General features: G+C 49.4%; 1 protein-coding gene across 1 annotated transcript in view; it reads right to left on the bottom strand.

Moving 5' to 3' along the window:
- Positions 1-19,198, bottom strand: part of Kif5a (kinesin family member 5A) — a 40,730-nt gene that overhangs the window by 13,629 nt on the left and 7,903 nt on the right. The window contains exons 2-15 of the mRNA XM_076554118.1: positions 8,755-8,842; positions 8,589-8,662; positions 8,108-8,212; positions 7,653-7,701; positions 6,923-6,978; positions 6,661-6,748; positions 6,189-6,313; positions 5,814-5,918; positions 5,377-5,525; positions 5,097-5,245; positions 4,049-4,224; positions 1,656-1,724; positions 660-866; positions 239-385 (exon numbers count right to left, since the gene is read on the bottom strand). Of these exons, the coding sequence (XP_076410233.1) occupies positions 239-385; positions 660-866; positions 1,656-1,724; positions 4,049-4,224; positions 5,097-5,245; positions 5,377-5,525; positions 5,814-5,918; positions 6,189-6,313; positions 6,661-6,748; positions 6,923-6,978; positions 7,653-7,701; positions 8,108-8,212; positions 8,589-8,662; positions 8,755-8,842 (1,587 nt within the window). The remainder of the gene's footprint in view (positions 1-238; positions 386-659; positions 867-1,655; positions 1,725-4,048; positions 4,225-5,096; positions 5,246-5,376; positions 5,526-5,813; positions 5,919-6,188; positions 6,314-6,660; positions 6,749-6,922; positions 6,979-7,652; positions 7,702-8,107; positions 8,213-8,588; positions 8,663-8,754; positions 8,843-19,198) is intronic.

Raw genomic sequence — 19,198 nt, 5'->3', positions numbered from 1 at the left:
GCTTGCCCTGGCTGGCCTAGAACTCGTTTTCCCTGCCTTGATCTTCCAAATGCTGGGATTACAGATGTGAGGTAGCACATCTGGCTCTTGTAGGGGATGTTTCCTGGCTCTTTGGCCTGCCTTTCTCCGTACCCCAAAAGGATGGACTGTCCCACCACACCTCCCTCTCCAGTGCCCAGAGCAAGAGTGCCCCGAACACCACTGCGTACCCCGCCCCACCCCCCACCCCCCCACTTACCAGCTTAATCTCACCGTTGCCCACGATGACACTGAACTCACTCAGGTCCTTCATCAGCCCATTCAGTACCTCAGCGATCCGTTTTCGCTGGTGTCCACTGACCTCCTGGAGCCGCTGGAGCTCGGACTCCAGGGACAGCATGGTGGCCTAGAGACAGCCCCCAAGGTCACTACCATTGCCTCCTGCTCCCCTTCCCAGCTTGAGCAGAGCCTCTCTCATATCATGTAAGACTCTGGGGGCTTCTATGGAGAGAATACAGACCCTGCAGAAGCCTCTGGAAGAGAGAAGGGGCACATGGCAGGGGCCGGGCAGGGCAGGGGAGGGCAGGGGAGGGCGTCTCACTGAACAGCAGTGCAGCCGCGGCAGGAAGCGGAGGTGTTCCGAGGTTAGGGCACCCTCGGGTCACTCGCCAGCCACTCACCACCTTCTGGGACAGCTCGTCCACCAGCAGCTGGTTCTGCTGGTTCTTCTCCTCCACCTCCTGGGACTTCTGGTCATAGTTGACGGCCAGCTCCTCCAGAGCCTGAAGAACTTCCTTCACCTCATCCTTGGCGGCGTCGTTCTCGGACTGCAAATGGCTTAGCTCCCGCTGGACCTTCTCATTGTCTCCCCGAGTAGACACCAGCAGCTGGGGAGAGGCAGGGCACGCGAGACCTCACTCCGCCTCTTGGGCCCCTAGGTCTGTGCGAGCTTAAGCTCCAACGCCCCCCCCCCCCCCCCCCCCCCCCCCCGGCACATGCCTGAAGTACAAGCCAAGGGGACCTGAGCATCAGGCTTCACTAACTAGAATGTAAAAGCACCTGGACTCAGTCATCCGGGACTTTAAGAACAACCTGGTCAGTCACTGTGTAGCTACAAATAGGCTGGAACTCTTTTTAGTTTATTTGTTTGATTTTGAGACAGGGTTTCTCTGTATAGCTCTGGCTGTCCTGAAACTCACTCTGTTGACCAGGCTGGCCTCAAACTCAGAGATCCACCTGCCTCTATCTCCCAAGTGCTGGGATCAAAGGCGTGCACTATCATGCCCGGATTAGCCTTGAACTCTGATCTTCCTGAATCAACCTCCTAAGTGAAGTTTCCAGATTGTAAAGGTCTTCGTGGGTCACTAGCCAGTAGGTAGCATGCCCATTCTTCCATTCACTTTTTTTTCTTAAATAAAGTTTCATATATCCAAGTCTTTGTAGCCAAGAATGACGTGTGAACTTCAATCCTGATTATAGGCGTGACCAGATTACATGTATGTGCTACCACATCTGGTTTACGCTGTGCTGGGGATCAACGCCAGGGCTTCGGGCATGCTGTGCCCACACTCTGCCAACCTCCTTGGTCCCTCCCTCACTGGGTTAAAGAAGCCTGCTTTGATTGGCAGGGAGGAAGACAAGCAAAGCATCATCTGGGGTCTCCCTCAGGCTGTTACCTCCTCCTGGTCCAGCATCTGCTGCTTCAGCTTCTCGATGAGCTGGCTCTGCTGGTTGATTTCATCATCCTGTCCGAGGCAAGAGCGGGTGGTGAGGGGCTACTTCTCCCATTTTAGAGGGCCAGGACCAGAGGAAGAAGCAAGATCCCCGAAAAATCAGAGTGCTGGCTGCTGTGAGTTGGAAAAGCTCACATATCAAAAGGAAGCCTGGTCCCCGGCTTCTTTCTGGGACTGCAGCATGTCACTTTTAAATTCCTTTGGGACCACCATGGCAGTACACAGCAAAAGTCTGCACATCTGTACCCTGTAGCCTAGAACTCTCACATTAGCACTCCAGTCTAGCCAAATCATTTAAAAGAAAAAAAAAAAATCAGATTAAGAACTGGGTTACTCTTTGAGACAGGGTCTCACATGCCTAAGGCTGGTCTTGAACTCTGCATGTCCATGTAACTGCTGCAAATGGCCTTGAACTCTGATCCCCCTGTCTCAACCTAACAAGTGTTAGGATCATAGGCATATGCCACCTCGACCAGGATCTCTGTGCTAGTGTGTGATGAGACAGGGTCTTACCATGTAGCCCAGGCTAGCCTAGAACTATGTATCCCAGGCTGGCCTCAAATTCCCAATCTTCCTGCCTCAGCCTTGTAGGTGCTGGGATTATAGAGCAGAAATTCCACACCTGGTTCAAAAGCAAACACTCTCTCTCTCTCTCTCTCTCTCTCTCTCTCTCTCTCTCTCTCTCTCTCTCTGTCTATATGTGTATAGTGTTTACTTTAAATAATTATTTTTATTTTATTATTATATGTATGTGGATGTTTTATCTGCCTATATGTCTGTGTACCACATGTATGCTGGTGCCTGTAGAGCTAGAAGAGGACATCAGATCTCTTAAAACATGAATTACAGATGGTTGTGAGCCACCATGTAGGTGCTGGGAATCGAACCCAGGTCCTCTGGAAGAGCAGCCGGTGGCCTCAACCACTGAGCCATCTCTCCAGCCTCAAAAGCGAATGTTTATTCATAACAGCCAAATACATTTTAATAAATGGATTCTCAGACATCTGTTTAAAAGAAACTTCTTTCGTTTTCAACAGTTTCCAGGCTGGTCTCAAACTCCCCATGTGGCTCAGGATGACCTTGGTGTTCTGATGTGGCTGTCTCCACCCGAGTGCTGGGATAATAGCTATGTGTTACCATGCCTGGCATTACGTGGTGCTGGGGATTGAACCCGGGGCTCTGTGCATGCCAGGCAGGCACTCTACCAACTGAGTTATGCCCTTAGCCCTAAACAGACCTTTTTATGAAGAACTGTTAAAACTAGTTTTAATGTGATGCTAACCGAAAAAACTGGAGTTGGTCAGGGTGGCCACACTTGTAACCCCAACTGAGGAGGCTGGGGCAGGAGAGCCAGGAGTTTGGGGCTCACCTAAAATATGAGGCTATCTATAAGAAAGAAAAATAAGGAGGCTGGAGAGATGGCTCAGCAGTTAAGAGCACTGGCTGGGGCTGGAGAGATGGCTCAGAGGTCAAGAGCACTGGCTGCTCTTCCAGAGGTCCTGAGTTCAATTCCCAGCACCCACATGGTGGCTCACAACCATCTGTAATGAGATCTGGTGCCCTCTTCTGGTGTGCAGACATACATGTAGGCAGAACACTGCATACATAATAAATAAATCTTAAAAAAATAAAAAAAAAAATTTAAAGGAAAAATAAGATGCAAACTACCTCTCCTGTATACCTCAGTTGCACAATACACCAAGAACAGTAAAACGTTAACAGTGTTACATCTAGTGATAGTTGACCAGTCTCTTCCATTTTCTTCTGCTTTTAAAACTCATTTTCCTCAGCATAATGGCAGCACAAACCAACTTCTTCTTTTTTTTTTTTTTTTTAAGAACAGATACTACATTTATTTTTGAGGCAGGTTCTCTTCATATAGTCCAGGTTGGCCTGGAACTTTTTTTTGGGGGGGGGGGTGTCTTTTTTTTATTTTATTTTTTCTATTATCAGCTGGATACAGTACAAATCCTTATCCTAATAGTGAAATGTTTCACTGAGGCTTGCCCAGTGATTGAGAAAAACCAAAACTTATTCTAAGCCACAGTCATCCTAGGGTCCCCCCTGCTGTGTAGCCTCCCTGGATCTATGGGACAAAGCGACTTCTTAAAAAAAACCACAGTGTGCATGTGTTTGTGTGGGGTGTGCACGCGGGGCTCACGTGGAGGCCAGGAGACAACCTGTGGGAGTCGGTTCTCTCCGGAGACGCAATGCAGGTCACCGGGCTTGGCAGCAGCCACCTGTTCCTGCCGCTGAGCCATCCTGCCAGCCCCACGCCAGCCCCACGCCAGCTCTCGCCACCTCGCGGCTCACGCACCCCGCCCGGCTGCCTTCACCTTGTCGTCCAGCTGTTTGTAGAGGCGTCGGATCTCTTCCTCGTACTTCTGCCTCTCCTCCGGGGCGATGCGGACCACGATGGATGAGTTGTCGTTCACGGGCGTCTCCTCGCAGAGCTCAGCTCCCAGAGCTGAATCCTCCCCAGCCAGGCGCTCAGTCTCAGGTACGTTCTCTCCTGACAGAGGGACAGACAGAGAGGAAAGACAGTGTGATGGCTGATCTTATCAAGGTGACAGTATCCAGCCTCACCCAGGAGACAAAGCTCTGGAGGGGGTTTCCAGGCTGAGTTGGTTCAAGCGGGCAGATCCACCTTAAATGTGGGCAGCACTGGACAGATCCACCTTAAATGTGGGTCACACTGGGCAGATCCACCTTAAAAGTGGGCAGCATCATTTCCCGGACTGGTGTCCAGACTGAATGAAAAGGAGGAAATGGCTGGGCGTTGGTGGCGCACGACTTTAATCCCAGCACTCGGGAGGCAGAGGCAGGCGGATCTCTGTGAGTTCGAGGCCAACCTGGTCTACAGAGTGAGTTCCAGGACAGGCTCCAAAGCTACACAGAGAAACCCTGTCTCAAAAAACCGAAAAAGAAAAGGAGGAAACGAGTGGGACACCGGCCCTCATCTCTCTGTTTCCTGACTGTAGGTGGAATGTGAGCAGCTACCTCCGGCCCCGGCCACCACGGCCACCACGCCCCTGCACACTCAGACTGTGAGCCACCGTAGACACGTTCACCCTTAAGCTGCTTTAGCTAAGGAGTCACGTCACAGCCCTGAGAAAAGCGGGTGCAGGTGGAGAAGAGGGAGCTGCATGCCCAAGTCCACCCTCCCGACCCCTCGGAGCCAGGGTCTCCGGGACCTCAGCTCCTCCGCCTTTGGGGGACCTCAGGCAGCAATCGGCTTATTCACGGCCTCTCCTCTGCACTTCTTCCAGAAACACAGCCCGGCTCCCTCGAGATTGTTGCTGGCCTTCAACACTCCCAGGCAGGGCCGTCCCCTAAGCCACACCTCTTACTCCCATGGGGGGTGGGGAGGGTCCCCTCTCTAACCATTGCGCCACCGGCTCAGCTCAGCCTCCAGCTTCGCAATGGTCTCCTTCTGGGCCTTGGTCTTCTCCTTCTCCTTCTCGTATTTCTTCTTCCATTGCTCAGCAGTCAACTCCAGGTTCACCGAGGCAGTGTTCTTAATAGTCTTTGCCCTGAGTGAAGAGAGAAGGCGAAGATGAGACTCAGGCTGGTCTCTGGTGATGGGGGCGGGGGGAGAGGGTAGCAAGGGATGATGAGGCAGGGGCAGGGCCCCCCCGATCCCTCTGGGGACCCCGACACTGACCGCTGCCCGAACATCAGGGTGGACTTGGTCTCGGCGTCGTTGTAGCTGGAGGGCGAGCAGCAGATGAACATGGTTGTCCTGCAGTTCCCCCCCAGAGAGTCCTGGAGAATCCGCGTCATCTTGCTGTCGCGGTAGGGCACGTAGCTTTTCTAGAGGGGGGGGCGGGCAGACCGCGAATGAGGAAAGCTACTTTGGGCTGGAGAGATGGCTCAGAGGTTAAGAGCACCGACTGCTCTTGCAGAGGTCCTGAGTTCAATTCCCAGCACCCACAGGGTGGCTCACAACCGTCTGTAATGAGATCTGGCGCCCTCTTGGTATACATAATAAATAAATAAATAAATAAAAGATCTTCAACAGGGAAGCAGAGGGTACGTGGTTCCCACTAGGGATTGGGCAGCCGTGGGCCGGGCGTGGTGAGAAACCCGGGGAACGCTTACCGTGCCCTCAGCCAGGGCGGAGATCACGTTCCCCAGGGCCGACAGCGACTTGTTGATATTCTTGGCCTCATCCAGCACAGCCCCCTCCGCGCCAGTCTTGCTGACCTGTCAGAGGTTACAGAACAGGGGGTCAGGGGGAGCCGCGACCGCTGTCACCTCATCTGGTTTTTCAAGACAGGGTCTCTCCGTGCAGCCCCGGCTGTCCTGGATCTCGCTGTAGCCCAGGCTGGCCTCGAACTCAGAGATCCGCCTGCCTCTGCCTCCCGAGTGCTGGGGTTAAAGGCATGCGCCGCCGCCGCCCGGTCTCAAATTTAATTTTTAAAAAGGCAAACCTTCCCCCGCCACACCCTCCACCTTCCTCCAGAGATCCCCAACCTTCTCGCTCCCGGCCAGGTCCACAAGGTACAGCTTCCCGCTGAGCTTTTGCTCGGTCTCGATGTTCTCCTGCTTGATGTTGATGAGGAAGATGCTGTGACTCCGAGAGCTGTGCTCGTTCATGTCTGCGGGAGCAGGGAAATGTGGGTCCTTTACTTACCAACCCCTGCGGAGTGCAGCCTGAGCCACGGCGCCCACTAGCGGCCACTCCAAGCCATGGCGCCCACTAGCGGCCACTGCGGGTCACGGCGCCCACTAGCGGCCACTGCGGCCACTCCAGGCCACGGCGCCCACTGCGGGCCACGGCGCCCACCAAGCGAGAAAAGTCTTCCCAACCACATCTCCTAGGCACTGGGCTAACACAGGCAGGAGGCCCCTGCGCCCCCGCTTGCTCGCCCCCAAGGCGCACAGAAGAGAAGCAAGAAGACCTCCAGACCCCAGAGCTGTTTGTGTCCACCACCCCCACACTCACTGGTGACGGCCACGTGACGGTTCGACTTCCCTTCGTCGATCACATCCAGAATCTCCTCCGGGCTGGACACGAAGCGTTCGGTACAGCCCTGCCGGAGGCAAACAGCAGGCACCACTCGTTGTGATCCCCAGGGTAGGCTGCCCACATGCCACCCGAGCGATCTGTCAGGAGGTGACCCAGCGCCTGGGCCACCGACCCCTCCTCCTCCCTCACACAGGCTCTTGACGCCCTCGTCGCACGTGAGGACCCACAGGGCTCTCACCTTGACAAACGGCACCCGGTTTTTGTCCTCGTGCACAGACAGGTTTGTCTTGGTCACTGAATCGAGACAGAGCCGGGTGAGAGAAGCCAGTGCCCACCGTACCCACCCACCCACCCTGGGTATCCTGCAGGAAGACTCCAGGGGGAACCCAAAGGCACGTCTGCAGGGAGGTGCCGTTCGCTCCTCCCCACAGGGCTCCCGCTCTTTTCTGGCTCCATAATGTGTAACGGCCTTTAAGCTCGTCTTTGGGGAATTTTTTTTTTTTTTTTTTGTTTTTGTTTGTTTCTGTAGTCTAGGGGATTAAACGCAGAATCTCACTCATGCCAGGAAAGCCCTTTATTCTTCATTCCTGCCCTCTATTCCCACCCCCTCCCTCTTCCGGTCTCTGATTTTGCCCTATTGATTAGGATTTGGACATCAGGCCTCATTCTCGCTAGGCAGGCTCCACCACTCTCCTCCATCCCACCCCTTTTTATTTTTTTCCCTTTTGAGACACAACCTCGCTAAGTTGCCCAGGGTGGCCTCAGAAATCACAATCCTCCTGTCTCAGCCTCCTGAGTAGCTAGATTTATAGGCAAGCACCACCATCCCTGAGGAGCAGAGCCAGAGGACTCTGGTGTAAAAAGGAGACATGTCCTGGATGCCCGTCTGCCACCAGACCCTGGATAAAGGTGGTTTCTCTTTGCCCAGCCTCCTCACATACCTTTACCTGCCAAGCCCAAGCACTCACCGTCCAAAAGGTCTCGGATCTTATCCAGGTAAATCTCAAAGTAAGAAACCTGGTTGGGAAGAAAGGGGACAATGTGAGATGTTCTGTTGTTGTTATTTTAATTTTATTTTTATGGGTATGAGTGTTTCGTCTGTTTATCATGTATGGTGCAAGAAGAGCCCATCAGATCCCCGGGAACTGGAGTTAGAGATGGTTGTGAGCCACCATGTGGTTGCTGGGAATTGAACCCAGGTCCCCTGGAAGAACAACCAGCGCTGTTAACCTTTGAGCCATCTCTCCAGCCCCAAGAGGGTGATCTCAAATCTAACACAGGCTCAAGGAGGGTGGTGGCTGGGAAAATGCAGGGGAGGACATCTTGGTGACAAGTTGAGGTAAGCAGAGGGCAGAGTAAGCTTTGGCTGCTTCATTCTAGGCTCTTCCATCTAAGTCCCCCCCAGAAGTCCTGTGCTGATCACCTTAATGTGGAATTCGAGGTTCTCATCCATGGAGTAGATGTGGTTGAAGATGTCTCGAGCAATCCGAGGAATGATTCCCATCAGCTGAGGGTCGTGCAGCTTTCCCTGAGGAGAGAAGGCAGAGCAGAGGAAGGCTCACGGTGAGAAACTCGGAGGCAGGCAGGGGACACAGAGAGAGCACCCTCAGTTAGGAGGTGGTCACCGCCATGTCTGCCTTCGAAGGGAAGCTGATAACTGAGCAGCAGCCTTTGGGTTTCCATTGATGACGCTTTTCTGGATCAAAGGAGGACAGTTGGGGTCACGAGAGGGAGGGAATGTGGGCAGACTAAAGGGATTCCTCGAAACCTCCCCTACCACATTGCTCCTCATCCTCCAGACCCATCTGCCTCCGACTCAGCCCACCCTCAGATTCCTGGATCGAGCCTTTGCTATTCTGTGAACCATCCTAGCATCCCTCAGCCCCCTGAGTCAGAACCCTCACCTCCATGGTATGTGTTTTCCCTGAGGATGTCTGTCCATATGCAAAAATTGTGCCATTGTAGCCAGCAAGGACGTCTGGAAGAGAAGGCGGAGAAAGAGATTGGGTTGGGGGTGGGGGTGGGGGATGGTGAGCCCGGGAAAATACATGCAGGAGAGGAGTCTCTTACCTTTGACGATCTGCATGGCACACGCATGATAAACTTGCTCCTGAGTCGTGTTCGGGGGGAACACGCGGTCAAAGACATATGGTTTTCCCTGGAGGGGGAAATAAGACACGTTAGACGTCGGCAGAGTGTGAGATAGAAGAGGAACGCCGCAGACCTCTCCATCAGCCTGCAAAAGGCATCCTACACCCGGGGTGTTTGAAACGTGAGAGAGCCGGGCGGGAGAAGCAGATTACATCCGACAGCGGAAGAGGAGCCGTGAGACAGAGTGTCACTAAGGGGTGTTGCACAGTGAGGCCATGTAAGGGGGTCCCCGTTCTGGAGGCGAGGTTCTAGCATTCTGCTAACCCCAAACGCCTTCCTGGGAAGCCAGACAGAAAAAGACAAAAGGAAAATGGAAAGTGAGGAATTATTCATTATCAATGACAAGAACCTCAGAGTTTAAAAATATCTCCCTCTGCAGAGATGAATGTCTGGTGGAGAACTTCTTCAAGACGTGCTAAGAAAGGGGCTGGAGAGATGGCTGGGCAGCCAAGAGTGTATGTGTATATATATATATATATATATATATATATATATATATATACATATATATACATATATACACTGCTCTTGCAGAGGGCCTGAGTTCGGTTCCCAGCACCCATACAGCAGCTTCCAAGAGACCTTAACTCCAGTTCCAGGGGATCTGGTCGTCTCTTCTGGCCTCTCCCAACCCCAGACACACATGCAGTACACTTACATGCAAGCAAAACACTCATATGCAGATTAAAAAAAAAAAAAACCAACTTATTTTAAAGACGTATTAAGTGAAAGATGCAAAATTGGTAACACAGGTTAGAATGTCCCCCAGGGTATGAGGGAAACATGTCTGCAAAACATTGGCACAGCCCCCTGGTTTTGAAAGAAACATATGAAATCAGAAATGGGGTGCCCCTTTAAGGAACACAGCTCAGTGGGAGAGCACATGTCTATGGTACACGAAGCCAAGGACAGCAGAAGAAACTGAGGCAGACCCACAAGCACTCGGCCTAGCCCAGGCAAAACATACTGTCAACCCTCTAAAATCCAGGGAGCTAAGCAAAGGACTTCTAATTGCACTTAGGGTCTGCGCTCTGCCGCCACCGCCCTCAGTGACGGACGCCTCGGCTGTGTCTCCCTGCCGATCAGACTTTGGATTACTTTCTGAGGGTCTGCCCATGTCAGGCTGAAATGTGAGCCTCGAGATCCACCCGTGGCGGAGTTTGGGAGACGAGCTTCAACAAATGAAAGAAAGCCCCACCACCTCGACCAAAAGGGAGGCAAGGTGGCGGGAGTCAGGCCCTCAGCCGTAAGCACGGTTCTGCAGCTCAGTGCTGCGTACTCGGCATGACTCTCTGGGAAGGATGGCATCAGAGTCGACAGTGGTTACTTCGGAAAGAGGAACAGGGAGAGAGGACACTTTTTATTGTTTGCTCTTTGTCACCAATGGTCTTGTTTATTTGATGTTTCGGCTTTTTGATGTATATTTTTGGGATAGGGTCTCACTATGAAGCCCTGATTGGCCTGTAGCTCATTATGTAGACCAGGCTGGCCTTGAGTTCACAGAGATCCACCTGCCTCTGCCTCCTGAGTGCTGGGATTACAAAGCATAACCTTGATTATATTCTTAAAAAAAAAAAAAAAAAAAAGATTTGTTTTAGCCCCGCATGGTGGCACACAGCTGTAATATCTGCCCTTGGGAGGGGGGAGGCAGGAGGATCTCTGTGGTCTACAGTGTAAATTCCAGGACAGCTAGGGCTACACAGAGAAACCTTGTCTCAAAAAAATAAAATACAATAGTAAAAAGATTTATTTTTATTTTTTTTAAGATTTATTTATTTATTATGTATACAGTGTTCTGCTTACACACCAGAAGAGGGCGCCAGATCAAATTACAGACTGTTGTGAGCCACCATGTGGTTGCTGGGAATTGAACTCAGGACCTCGGGAAGAGCAGTCAGTGCTCTTAACCTCTGAGCCGTCTCTCCATCCCCCTTATTTTTTATTTTTTAAGTGTGTGTGTGTGTGTGTGTGTGTGTGTGTGTGTGTGTGTGTGTGCGCGCGCACACACGTGCGCGCGCACCTGTGAGTGCAGGTGCCCAAAGAATCCAGAAGAGGGCATCGGGTTCCTTGGAGCTGAGTTAAGAGGCTTTGAGCTGTGGATGTGGTCAGGTCCTCTGCCAGAGCAGTATATATTCTAAACCACTGAGCTCTATATTCTTTTTGTTTGTTTGTTTGTTTTTGTTTTTCGAGACAGGGTTTCTCTGTGTAGCTTTGTGCCTTTCCTGGATCTCACTCTATAGCCCAGGTCAGCCTCGAACTCACAGAGATCCACCTGCCTCTGCCTCCCGAGTGCTGGGATTAAAGGCATGCGCCACCACTGCTGGGTCAGCTCTATATTCTTTAATGTAAAAGTATTTTTTAACTTGAAATGTCTTTATGTCTCGTAACTACATACTAACCCTACAACACACTTTGGTTGCAGAACATAGAGAAATCAACCTCAAACAGTCCAGGAAACTTCCTCCCCGCTAGCTGGCTTTTGTGATAGAAGGCTCTATGTGGGCTTCCGGAGGAGAAAAGACCTCAGTGTTCTTACCCAGTACTCGAACCTTTATGTTACAATTCTGATCTGCCAGGCAACGTGTGCCCACTGGAGCACTAGGGCACAGCTGTCACCGGGTACACAACTACTTTCTGACTGGACGTGGGGCCTACTCCACAGGAGTGGATTTCACACCTGATACTGAAATCCACCCAGTCAGAAACTCATCGCTAACCCAGCACTCGGGAGGCAGAGGCTGGCGGATCTCTGTGAGTTCAAGGCCAGCCTGGGCTACAGAGTGAGTTCCAGGACAGCCAGGGCTACACAGAGAGACCCCAAGGCAGTGGTTCTCAACCTGTGGGTCGAGACTCCTTTGGGCGGTGTGTGTCACAAATCAGTTATTCTGCATATCAGATATTTATATTACAATTTATATTACAATTACAGGAGCAAAATGACAGTTATGAAGTAGCAATGTATGGTTGAGGATCAGCACACCATGAGGAACTTTGTTAAAGGGCCGCAGCATTAGGAAGGCTGGGAACCACGGCACTAGGGTGAAACCTCTTTCGTTATTTTGCTCAGTGGACATGTTTTCAACTGCGTCCTAAATGTTTACATTTGTACCTATAGACCCGGGCTGCCCCCAGCCCTGACCACAGAGTCTTCCCTTTGCAGTGGGCATCAGTTAGTGCAGAGGTGTAAAATCAGTCAAAGTACTAAGAAAAGGCGACCGAATGCTCATCCCTAAATGGGACATATTTATCAACCCCGGCCCCACCATACACATCCCGGCCTAAAGTGGGACATTTTTATCACACACACACACACACACACACACACACACACACACACACACACACACGTCTCAGGGAACCTCAAGGAGGAGGGGACAGAAGGTAGTCAGGCTGGAGGCAGGAAGGAGCGCTGTGAAATACTGTTTTCTGGACATGACATGCCTCACTCATGAACTCACACAGCTCTTTTTACCACCACAAGACCCACAGAAGCTCGAGCCGGCCACTCCAGCGTAGGTGGGGGAGGCGCTCCAGGCCCAGCCCTTACTGAGGAGCTGCCGGGGAAGAGCGACTCAGTCTCCTTTAAGGGTCTCCTCACCGGCAGGTTTTCCCAGGCTCCACTGGACCAGGACTAATTGAATTTACCACCACCAACAACCAAAAGATGTGAGGGAGACGGGCGGGGGAGGGGGGCAGACGGGGGAGTTGGAGGAGGGAAGTGGAGGGTAGATATGATTATATTAAATTGTGTACATGTATGGCATTTGACCATTTGACATTCTCGAGAAAGAAAAACGATAAAATTACTTTCAAAAGTGACATAATGTCTTTTTCCTTACATTTTTTTTTTTTTTTTTTGGTTTTTCAAGACAGGGTTTCTCTGTGTAGCTTTGGGCCTTTCCTGGAACTCACTCTGTAGCCCAGGCTGGCCTTTATTTCATTTTTTTTTCTTAAAGATATTAAAAACTATAGGCTGGACGTGGCAGTGCACATCTTAATCCCAGCAGAAGTAGAAGGAACTCTGGAAGTTTGAGGACTACATACTAAGATCATGTCTCAAATATATATATATATATATATATATATATATATATATATATATATATATATATATACATACATATATTTGGGACTAGGTTCAATTCCCAGCACCCACATGGTAGCTGGCACCAGGCATGCACAGGGCACACAGACATACATGCAAGCAAAACACCCACCCACGTTAATAATAAAATTAATTTTTAAATTAAGGTTGGAAATGTGGGGTGGAACGCTTGCCTACCGTGTTCAAAGCCCTGGGGGGGAGGGGGTGCTGGAGGGTCAGAAACTCAAGCTTAAAGACTTCAAGGCCAAGGACTCTGGACTAAAAAAAAAAAAAAAAAAAAGTCTTTTTTTTTTTTGGTTGTTGTTGTTTTTAACTAAATCTGGGGTTTGGTTAAAACCAGCTGGAAGTATTTATTTGGTCTCTCCCTAATCCAGAGCCCAAACAGCCGGGGTGAGGACAGGCGCTTGTGCTGGGCACCTGCAGAGCGAGGCAAAGCCCTGGGCTTGATCCAATCAACAAAGCATTAAGTTACACTAAAAAGATAAAGCCAGGAAACAGGATTCACACAGGAAAGGAGGCGAGGAAGGAACTCCTTAATGGGGTGCGTGGAACCGGTTTTAGCAAGTCATTCTATTCCATTAAGTACTTAAATATTTATACTCCATACCAAGATTCCGGTGCTGGGAATGCAGTTTGCAAAACACTTACTGATGTGATGATCAAAGATGGATATAAAAAAAAAATCAAAAAGCAAAAAAACGTTCACTTCAGTGGTTTGTATTCAAGAAAAAAAAAAAACAGAAGAAAGTGTGGAACATGGGCAATGGCAGGTTGTACTGTGGCTGGGAGAGTGTGTTCCGCATGTGTGCGGGAGGCCCTGAGTTCCCATCAATCCTCGGTACAGACAGTAAGAAAGAGAGGGTGGGACAAGGAGGGGAGAGGAAGAAGGGATGCTTGGGTAGATGGCTTGGCAGGTGAACCTTCTGATGCCACACCTGACCTAAGTTTGGTCCCCAGGACTCACCCGGTGGAAGGAGAGAAATGACCCCACAACTTGTCCTCTGACACGTGTGTGTGCCTTGGCATGCCAACACCAGTGCACACACCCATAAACAGATGCATGTCATTTTATCAAAGAAGAGGAGGAGGAGGAGGTGAGGTACAACTCCGTTAAAACAAGGGATGTTGGGACAGGTATGGTGGCGCACGCCTTTGATCCCAGCCCTTGAGAGGCAGAGACAAGCGGATCTCTGTGAGTTCAAGGCCAGCCTGGTCTACAGAGTGAGTTTCACGATAGCCAGGGATCCATAGTAAGACCCTGTCTAGAAAAAAACAAAACAAAAACAAACAATATATAGTTTCTATATATTGACATGTCTAAGACTGCTTAACTGAAAAAATAAAAATGTCTATCATGGGGCTAGGGACACAGTTCAGTCCCAAGCAACACACACACACACACACACACACACACACTCTCTCACGCACTCACACACACACTCACACACACACACACACACACACACACACACTCTCTCACGCACTCACACACACACACACACACACACACACACACACACACACACACTGTCGATTGAGATTACATTTTTAAAGAAGATCTATGACAGATGAGCTCATCTGTGAGCTGTGTGCCAGGGGCTGTGGATGGCATGTGTCACTCAGAGCACCTGCTTCTTGAGTGCAAATGTACAGTCCGTGCTCTTCCTGCCCATGGCCGTGAAGTCCACTTGGGCCCTGAAGACAGCAGGCTTTTTGACAATGCTTGTGGCCACGGTGGGTGTGGTGTGCACGTGATGTGTGGGCGATACCGAGAAGCAGATCTATCAAGCCGTGACTGAAGGCGTGCTTTTCATCACAGCGGGCTCCGCCTCCTTGGCAGCATGCTCTTGGATGGTCATCAGATGTCACAGGCCTTTATAATCCCAACCCCCATGACTGCTGAGTGTGAGCTTGGCCTGCCATCTTTACTGGCCAGACAGCATCTGCTGTGGTCCCTAGGAGGTAGCGGCTCTCTTGCTCCGTTCCTGACAATGAAATCAAATCTGTGCACGATACACCCGGCCCCTACCCCAAGCTGAATTCTACCAAGTAGTGTGTGTGAGCTGGGGCTCCTCTTGTGGGTAAGATGTGGGACAAAGGCCTCCTGGTCATCCCCTAAACACCATGTACAGTTCTCTGGGGGTCGGGAGAGAGAAGGTAGGCAAGATAAAATGTGGGCAGATTGTACCTTTTGTGCAGTAACAAAAACTAAGTCTTGTAGGGGTCAGGAGTATATAGATAGAACAGCTTTAGAAAACAGATATAGAAGCCAGCATGATGAATCCCAGTGCTGGGGAGGAGGAGGCAGGAGGATGCCCATTCAAGGCTAACATGAGCTACACAGCAAGGTCAAGGTCAATTTAGGCTATATAAGACCCTGTCTCGCTTGCCCGGCGGCGGCGGCGGCGGCGGCGGCGGCGGCGGCGCACGCCTTTAATCCCAGCACTTGGGAGGCAGAGGCAGGTGGATCTCTGTGAGTTCGAAGCCAGCCTGGTCTCCAAAGCGAGTTCCAGGAAAGGCGCAAAGCTACACAGAGAAACCCTGTCTTGAAAAACCAAAAAAAAAGACCCTGTCTCTAGAGGAAGAGGAGGAGGAAACAAAGGAGGAGGAAATAAAAGAGCCAGAAATGGAACCATTACTGATTAACTACAGGTTAAATTAAAAATATGAAAGTATAGATGAGACCAGGCGGTGGTGGCACATGCCTTTAATCACAGCATTCGGGAGGCAGAGCCAGGAGGATCTCTGTGAGTTCGAGGCCAGCCTGGTCTACAGAGTGAGATCCAGGACAGGCACCAAAACTACACAGAGAAACCTTGTCTCAAAAACAAAAACAAAAGTATAGATGATATTTTGGGGTGTTTGTACACTGTGTGAAGATACATTGCTGTGACTGGTTTAATAAAGAGCTGAAAGGCCAATAGGTAGGCAGGAGGTATAGGCGGGACTTCCGGGCAGAGAGAGGAAGTAGGAGGAGATAATCAGGGCACAGAAGAGACACCAAGGAGACACGGAGAGAGTCGGAGGTTCGGAATCAAGGAAAGGTAAAAAGCCATGTGATAAAACATAGATGAATAGAAATGGGTTAATTTAAGTTATAAGAGCTGGTTAGGAGCAAGCGTAAGCTATAGGCCAAGCTTTCGTAATCAATAAGTCTCTGTGGTTTTTGTGTGTGTGAGCTGGCAGCCCAAAGAAAAATTCATCTACAAGACAATGTTACAGGAGAATACGCAGTGATGAGAAAGTGAGCACAAAAATACCGCTAAACAAACAAACAAACAAAAAAGTGTGTGTGTGTGTGTGTGTGTGTGTGTGTGTGTGTGGTGTGAAAGTAAAAATACCAGTGCAAAATAAACACTATGTAAGAATGGTTCTATTTCTGTCAATATACGGGACATGCAGTATGTGGAGAACATGCTAACAGTAGTTATCCTCGGTCAGTACGGGTTTTTGTTTCACTTGATTGTTTGGGGGGCAGAGGACTTCACGCTGTAGTCCACACTAGCCAGCATTCATGGCAAGCTCCCGGCTCGGTCTCCAGGAGGCTGGGACTGCAGCTACCATGCATCACTGATTTTAAGCTTTGGCTTTTGTTGTTGCTGTTAAAACTTCTACATTGCCGGGCGGTGGTGGCGCACGCCTTTAATCCCAGCACTCGGGAGGCAGAGCCAGGCGGATCTCTGTGAGTTCGAGGCCAGCCTGGGCTACCAAGTGAGCTCCAGGAAAGGTGCAAAGCTATGCAGAGAAACCCTGTCTCGAAAAATCAAAAAAAAAAAAAAAAAACTTCTACAGTTGTACAGGGTGGTGGTGGTGGTGGCGGCGGCGGCGTGCAGGTGGATCTCTGCGAGTTCAAGGCCAGCCTGGTCTACATAGTGAGTTCCAGGACAACCAGGGCTACATAGTAAGACCCTGTCTAAACAATAACAACAACTACAACAAGAAACTTCTTCCAAAATAAAAAGACCTCTTTTTTTTTCTTTTCTTCTGAGACAGGGTTTAAAAAAAATCAAACCAGAAAAATCTAATGGTTTTGTTGTTTTTATTTTTTGAGACAGTCACTATGTAGTCCTGACTGGCTTGGAACTCACTGTGTAGACCAGGCTGGTCCTGAACTCAGAGATTCTCCTGCCTCTGCCTCCATAGTGCTGAGGTTAAAGGTGTGAGATACCACACCCAGCCCAGAAAATCTGAAGTTTTTAAATGAAGAGATTAATATCCTTATTTTTCAACATGGGGGAGGTTTCAGTGCCCAGGAGAGAGGCCCCCCCTCCCAGACTGTCCCCAGACAACAAATACACAATTGCTTACATGTTGAATGAAATGAATTTTATGTGCTGATATGGAAAGATCTCCAAGGCTCAAAGGTAATTTTTTTAAAAAGCACAAAATAGTATGTATGGTATACTAGCATATGTGTGAAAAATGTATACGTGCTGACTAGTTTTATGTCAGCTTGATACAAGCTACCGTCATCTGAGAGGAGGGAGCCTCAACTGAGAAAACGCCTCCATAAGATCCAACTGTAGGCAAGCCTGTAGGGCATTTTCTTAATTGGTGATTGTTGGGGAAGGAAGGGCCCAGCCCATGGTGGGTGGTGCTGTCCCAGGGCTGGTGGTCCTGGGTTCTATAAGAAAGCAGGCTGAGCAAGCCATGGGGAGCAAGTCAGTAAACAGCACCCCTCCATGGCCTCTGCATCAGCTCCTGCCTCCAGGTTCCTACCCTGTTTGAGTTCCTGCCCTGACTTTCTTCGGTGATGAACAGCAATACAGAAGTGTAAACCAAATAAACCCTTTCCTTCCCAACTTGCTTTTGGTCATGGTGTTTCATCACAGCGATAGAAACTCTAATTAAGACAGTAGGCATGTACATGTGTGCTTCATTGTAAATGTATATAATGTATGCTTGTACATATGTACTTGATTCTAAGTGAATATAATGTATATATAATGTATAGATATATGCTTGTACTTGGTTGTAAGGGTGTATAATGCATGCATGTACTTGATTTTAAGCGTATATAATCCCTACATGTATACATGTACTTGATTGTAAGAGTATATAATGCATACATGTATGCATATACTTGGTTTTAAGTGTATATAATCCATACATGTATACATGTACTTGGTTGTAAGTGTATATAATGCATACATGTATGCATGTACTTGGTTTTAAGCATATATAATGTTTTTAGAAGTGTCCACAGAAATCAGGCCCTCTGAATAGGTGAGACAGTTGATTGGCTTGATCTGTTTGGGAGGCATCTAGGCAGTGGTACCAGGTCCTGGGCTCGTTGCATGAGTTGGCTGTTTGAAACCTGGGGCTTATGCAGGGATGCTTGGCTCAGTCTGGAAGGAGGGGACTGGACCTGCCTGGACTGAGTCTACCAGGTTGATATCAGTCCTGGGGGGAGGCTTTGCCCTGGAGGTGGTGGGAATGGGGGGTGGGCTGGGGGGAAGGGAAGGGGGTGGGGGGTGGGGAGAACAGAAGAACACATGGCTGATATGTAGAACTGAATGGTATTGTAAAATAAAATACAAGGAAAAAAAAAAAGAAGTGTCCACAGAAACTGGCAGTGATGTTTTTCTGAAAGAAGAAGTCTATGGACAAGAAGTACAAAGGAAGATTACTTTCCATTGTAAATTTTCTATTATTTGAAGTTTGTTACATGTTCCTGTAAGACTTATTGAAAGGTTTAATTAACACAAGATGAGCCGTGTGTGGCGGCACCTGTCTCTAATCCCAGCACTCGGGAGGCAGAAGAAACGGATCTCTGTGAGTTCGAGGCCAGCCTGGTCTACAGATCGAGAAGGCTGTTACACAGAGAAACCCTGTCTTGAGGGAAAAAAATTATAAGATGAGCAAGGCATGATGATACACGCCTGTAACCCCAGTACTCAGGAGGCTGAGGCAGGAGGCTTGCCATGAGTTCAAGACCAGTCTAAGCTACATATTAAGGTAGTCTGAAAAATAAGAAATAAAAATGAAAGCAATTGTAAAATGATTAAAAAGTTATGTAAAATATTTAACGGGGCTGTGAGTATAGCTCAGGGGTAGAATACAAGCTTAATGTGCAAGGGCCTGGACTCAGTCTTTAGCACCTTCCATAAATATATAAATATATACAGCTTATGATACAATTTTAATAAACTTTACATATATATGTATGCCAAGAATAATTGGAATCCTGGGTATAGTGGCCCATGCCCTTTCATCCTAGCTCTTCAGGAGGCTGCAGCAGAAGAATCTCTGTGAGCC

The sequence above is a fragment of the Peromyscus maniculatus genome, chromosome 18 (assembly GCF_049852395.1).
Source record: "Peromyscus maniculatus bairdii isolate BWxNUB_F1_BW_parent chromosome 18, HU_Pman_BW_mat_3.1, whole genome shotgun sequence".
Taxonomy (NCBI): domain Eukaryota; kingdom Metazoa; phylum Chordata; class Mammalia; order Rodentia; family Cricetidae; genus Peromyscus; species Peromyscus maniculatus.
Note: the sequence above shows the minus strand (reverse complement) of the source record. Positions and strands in the feature narration are given on the sequence as shown.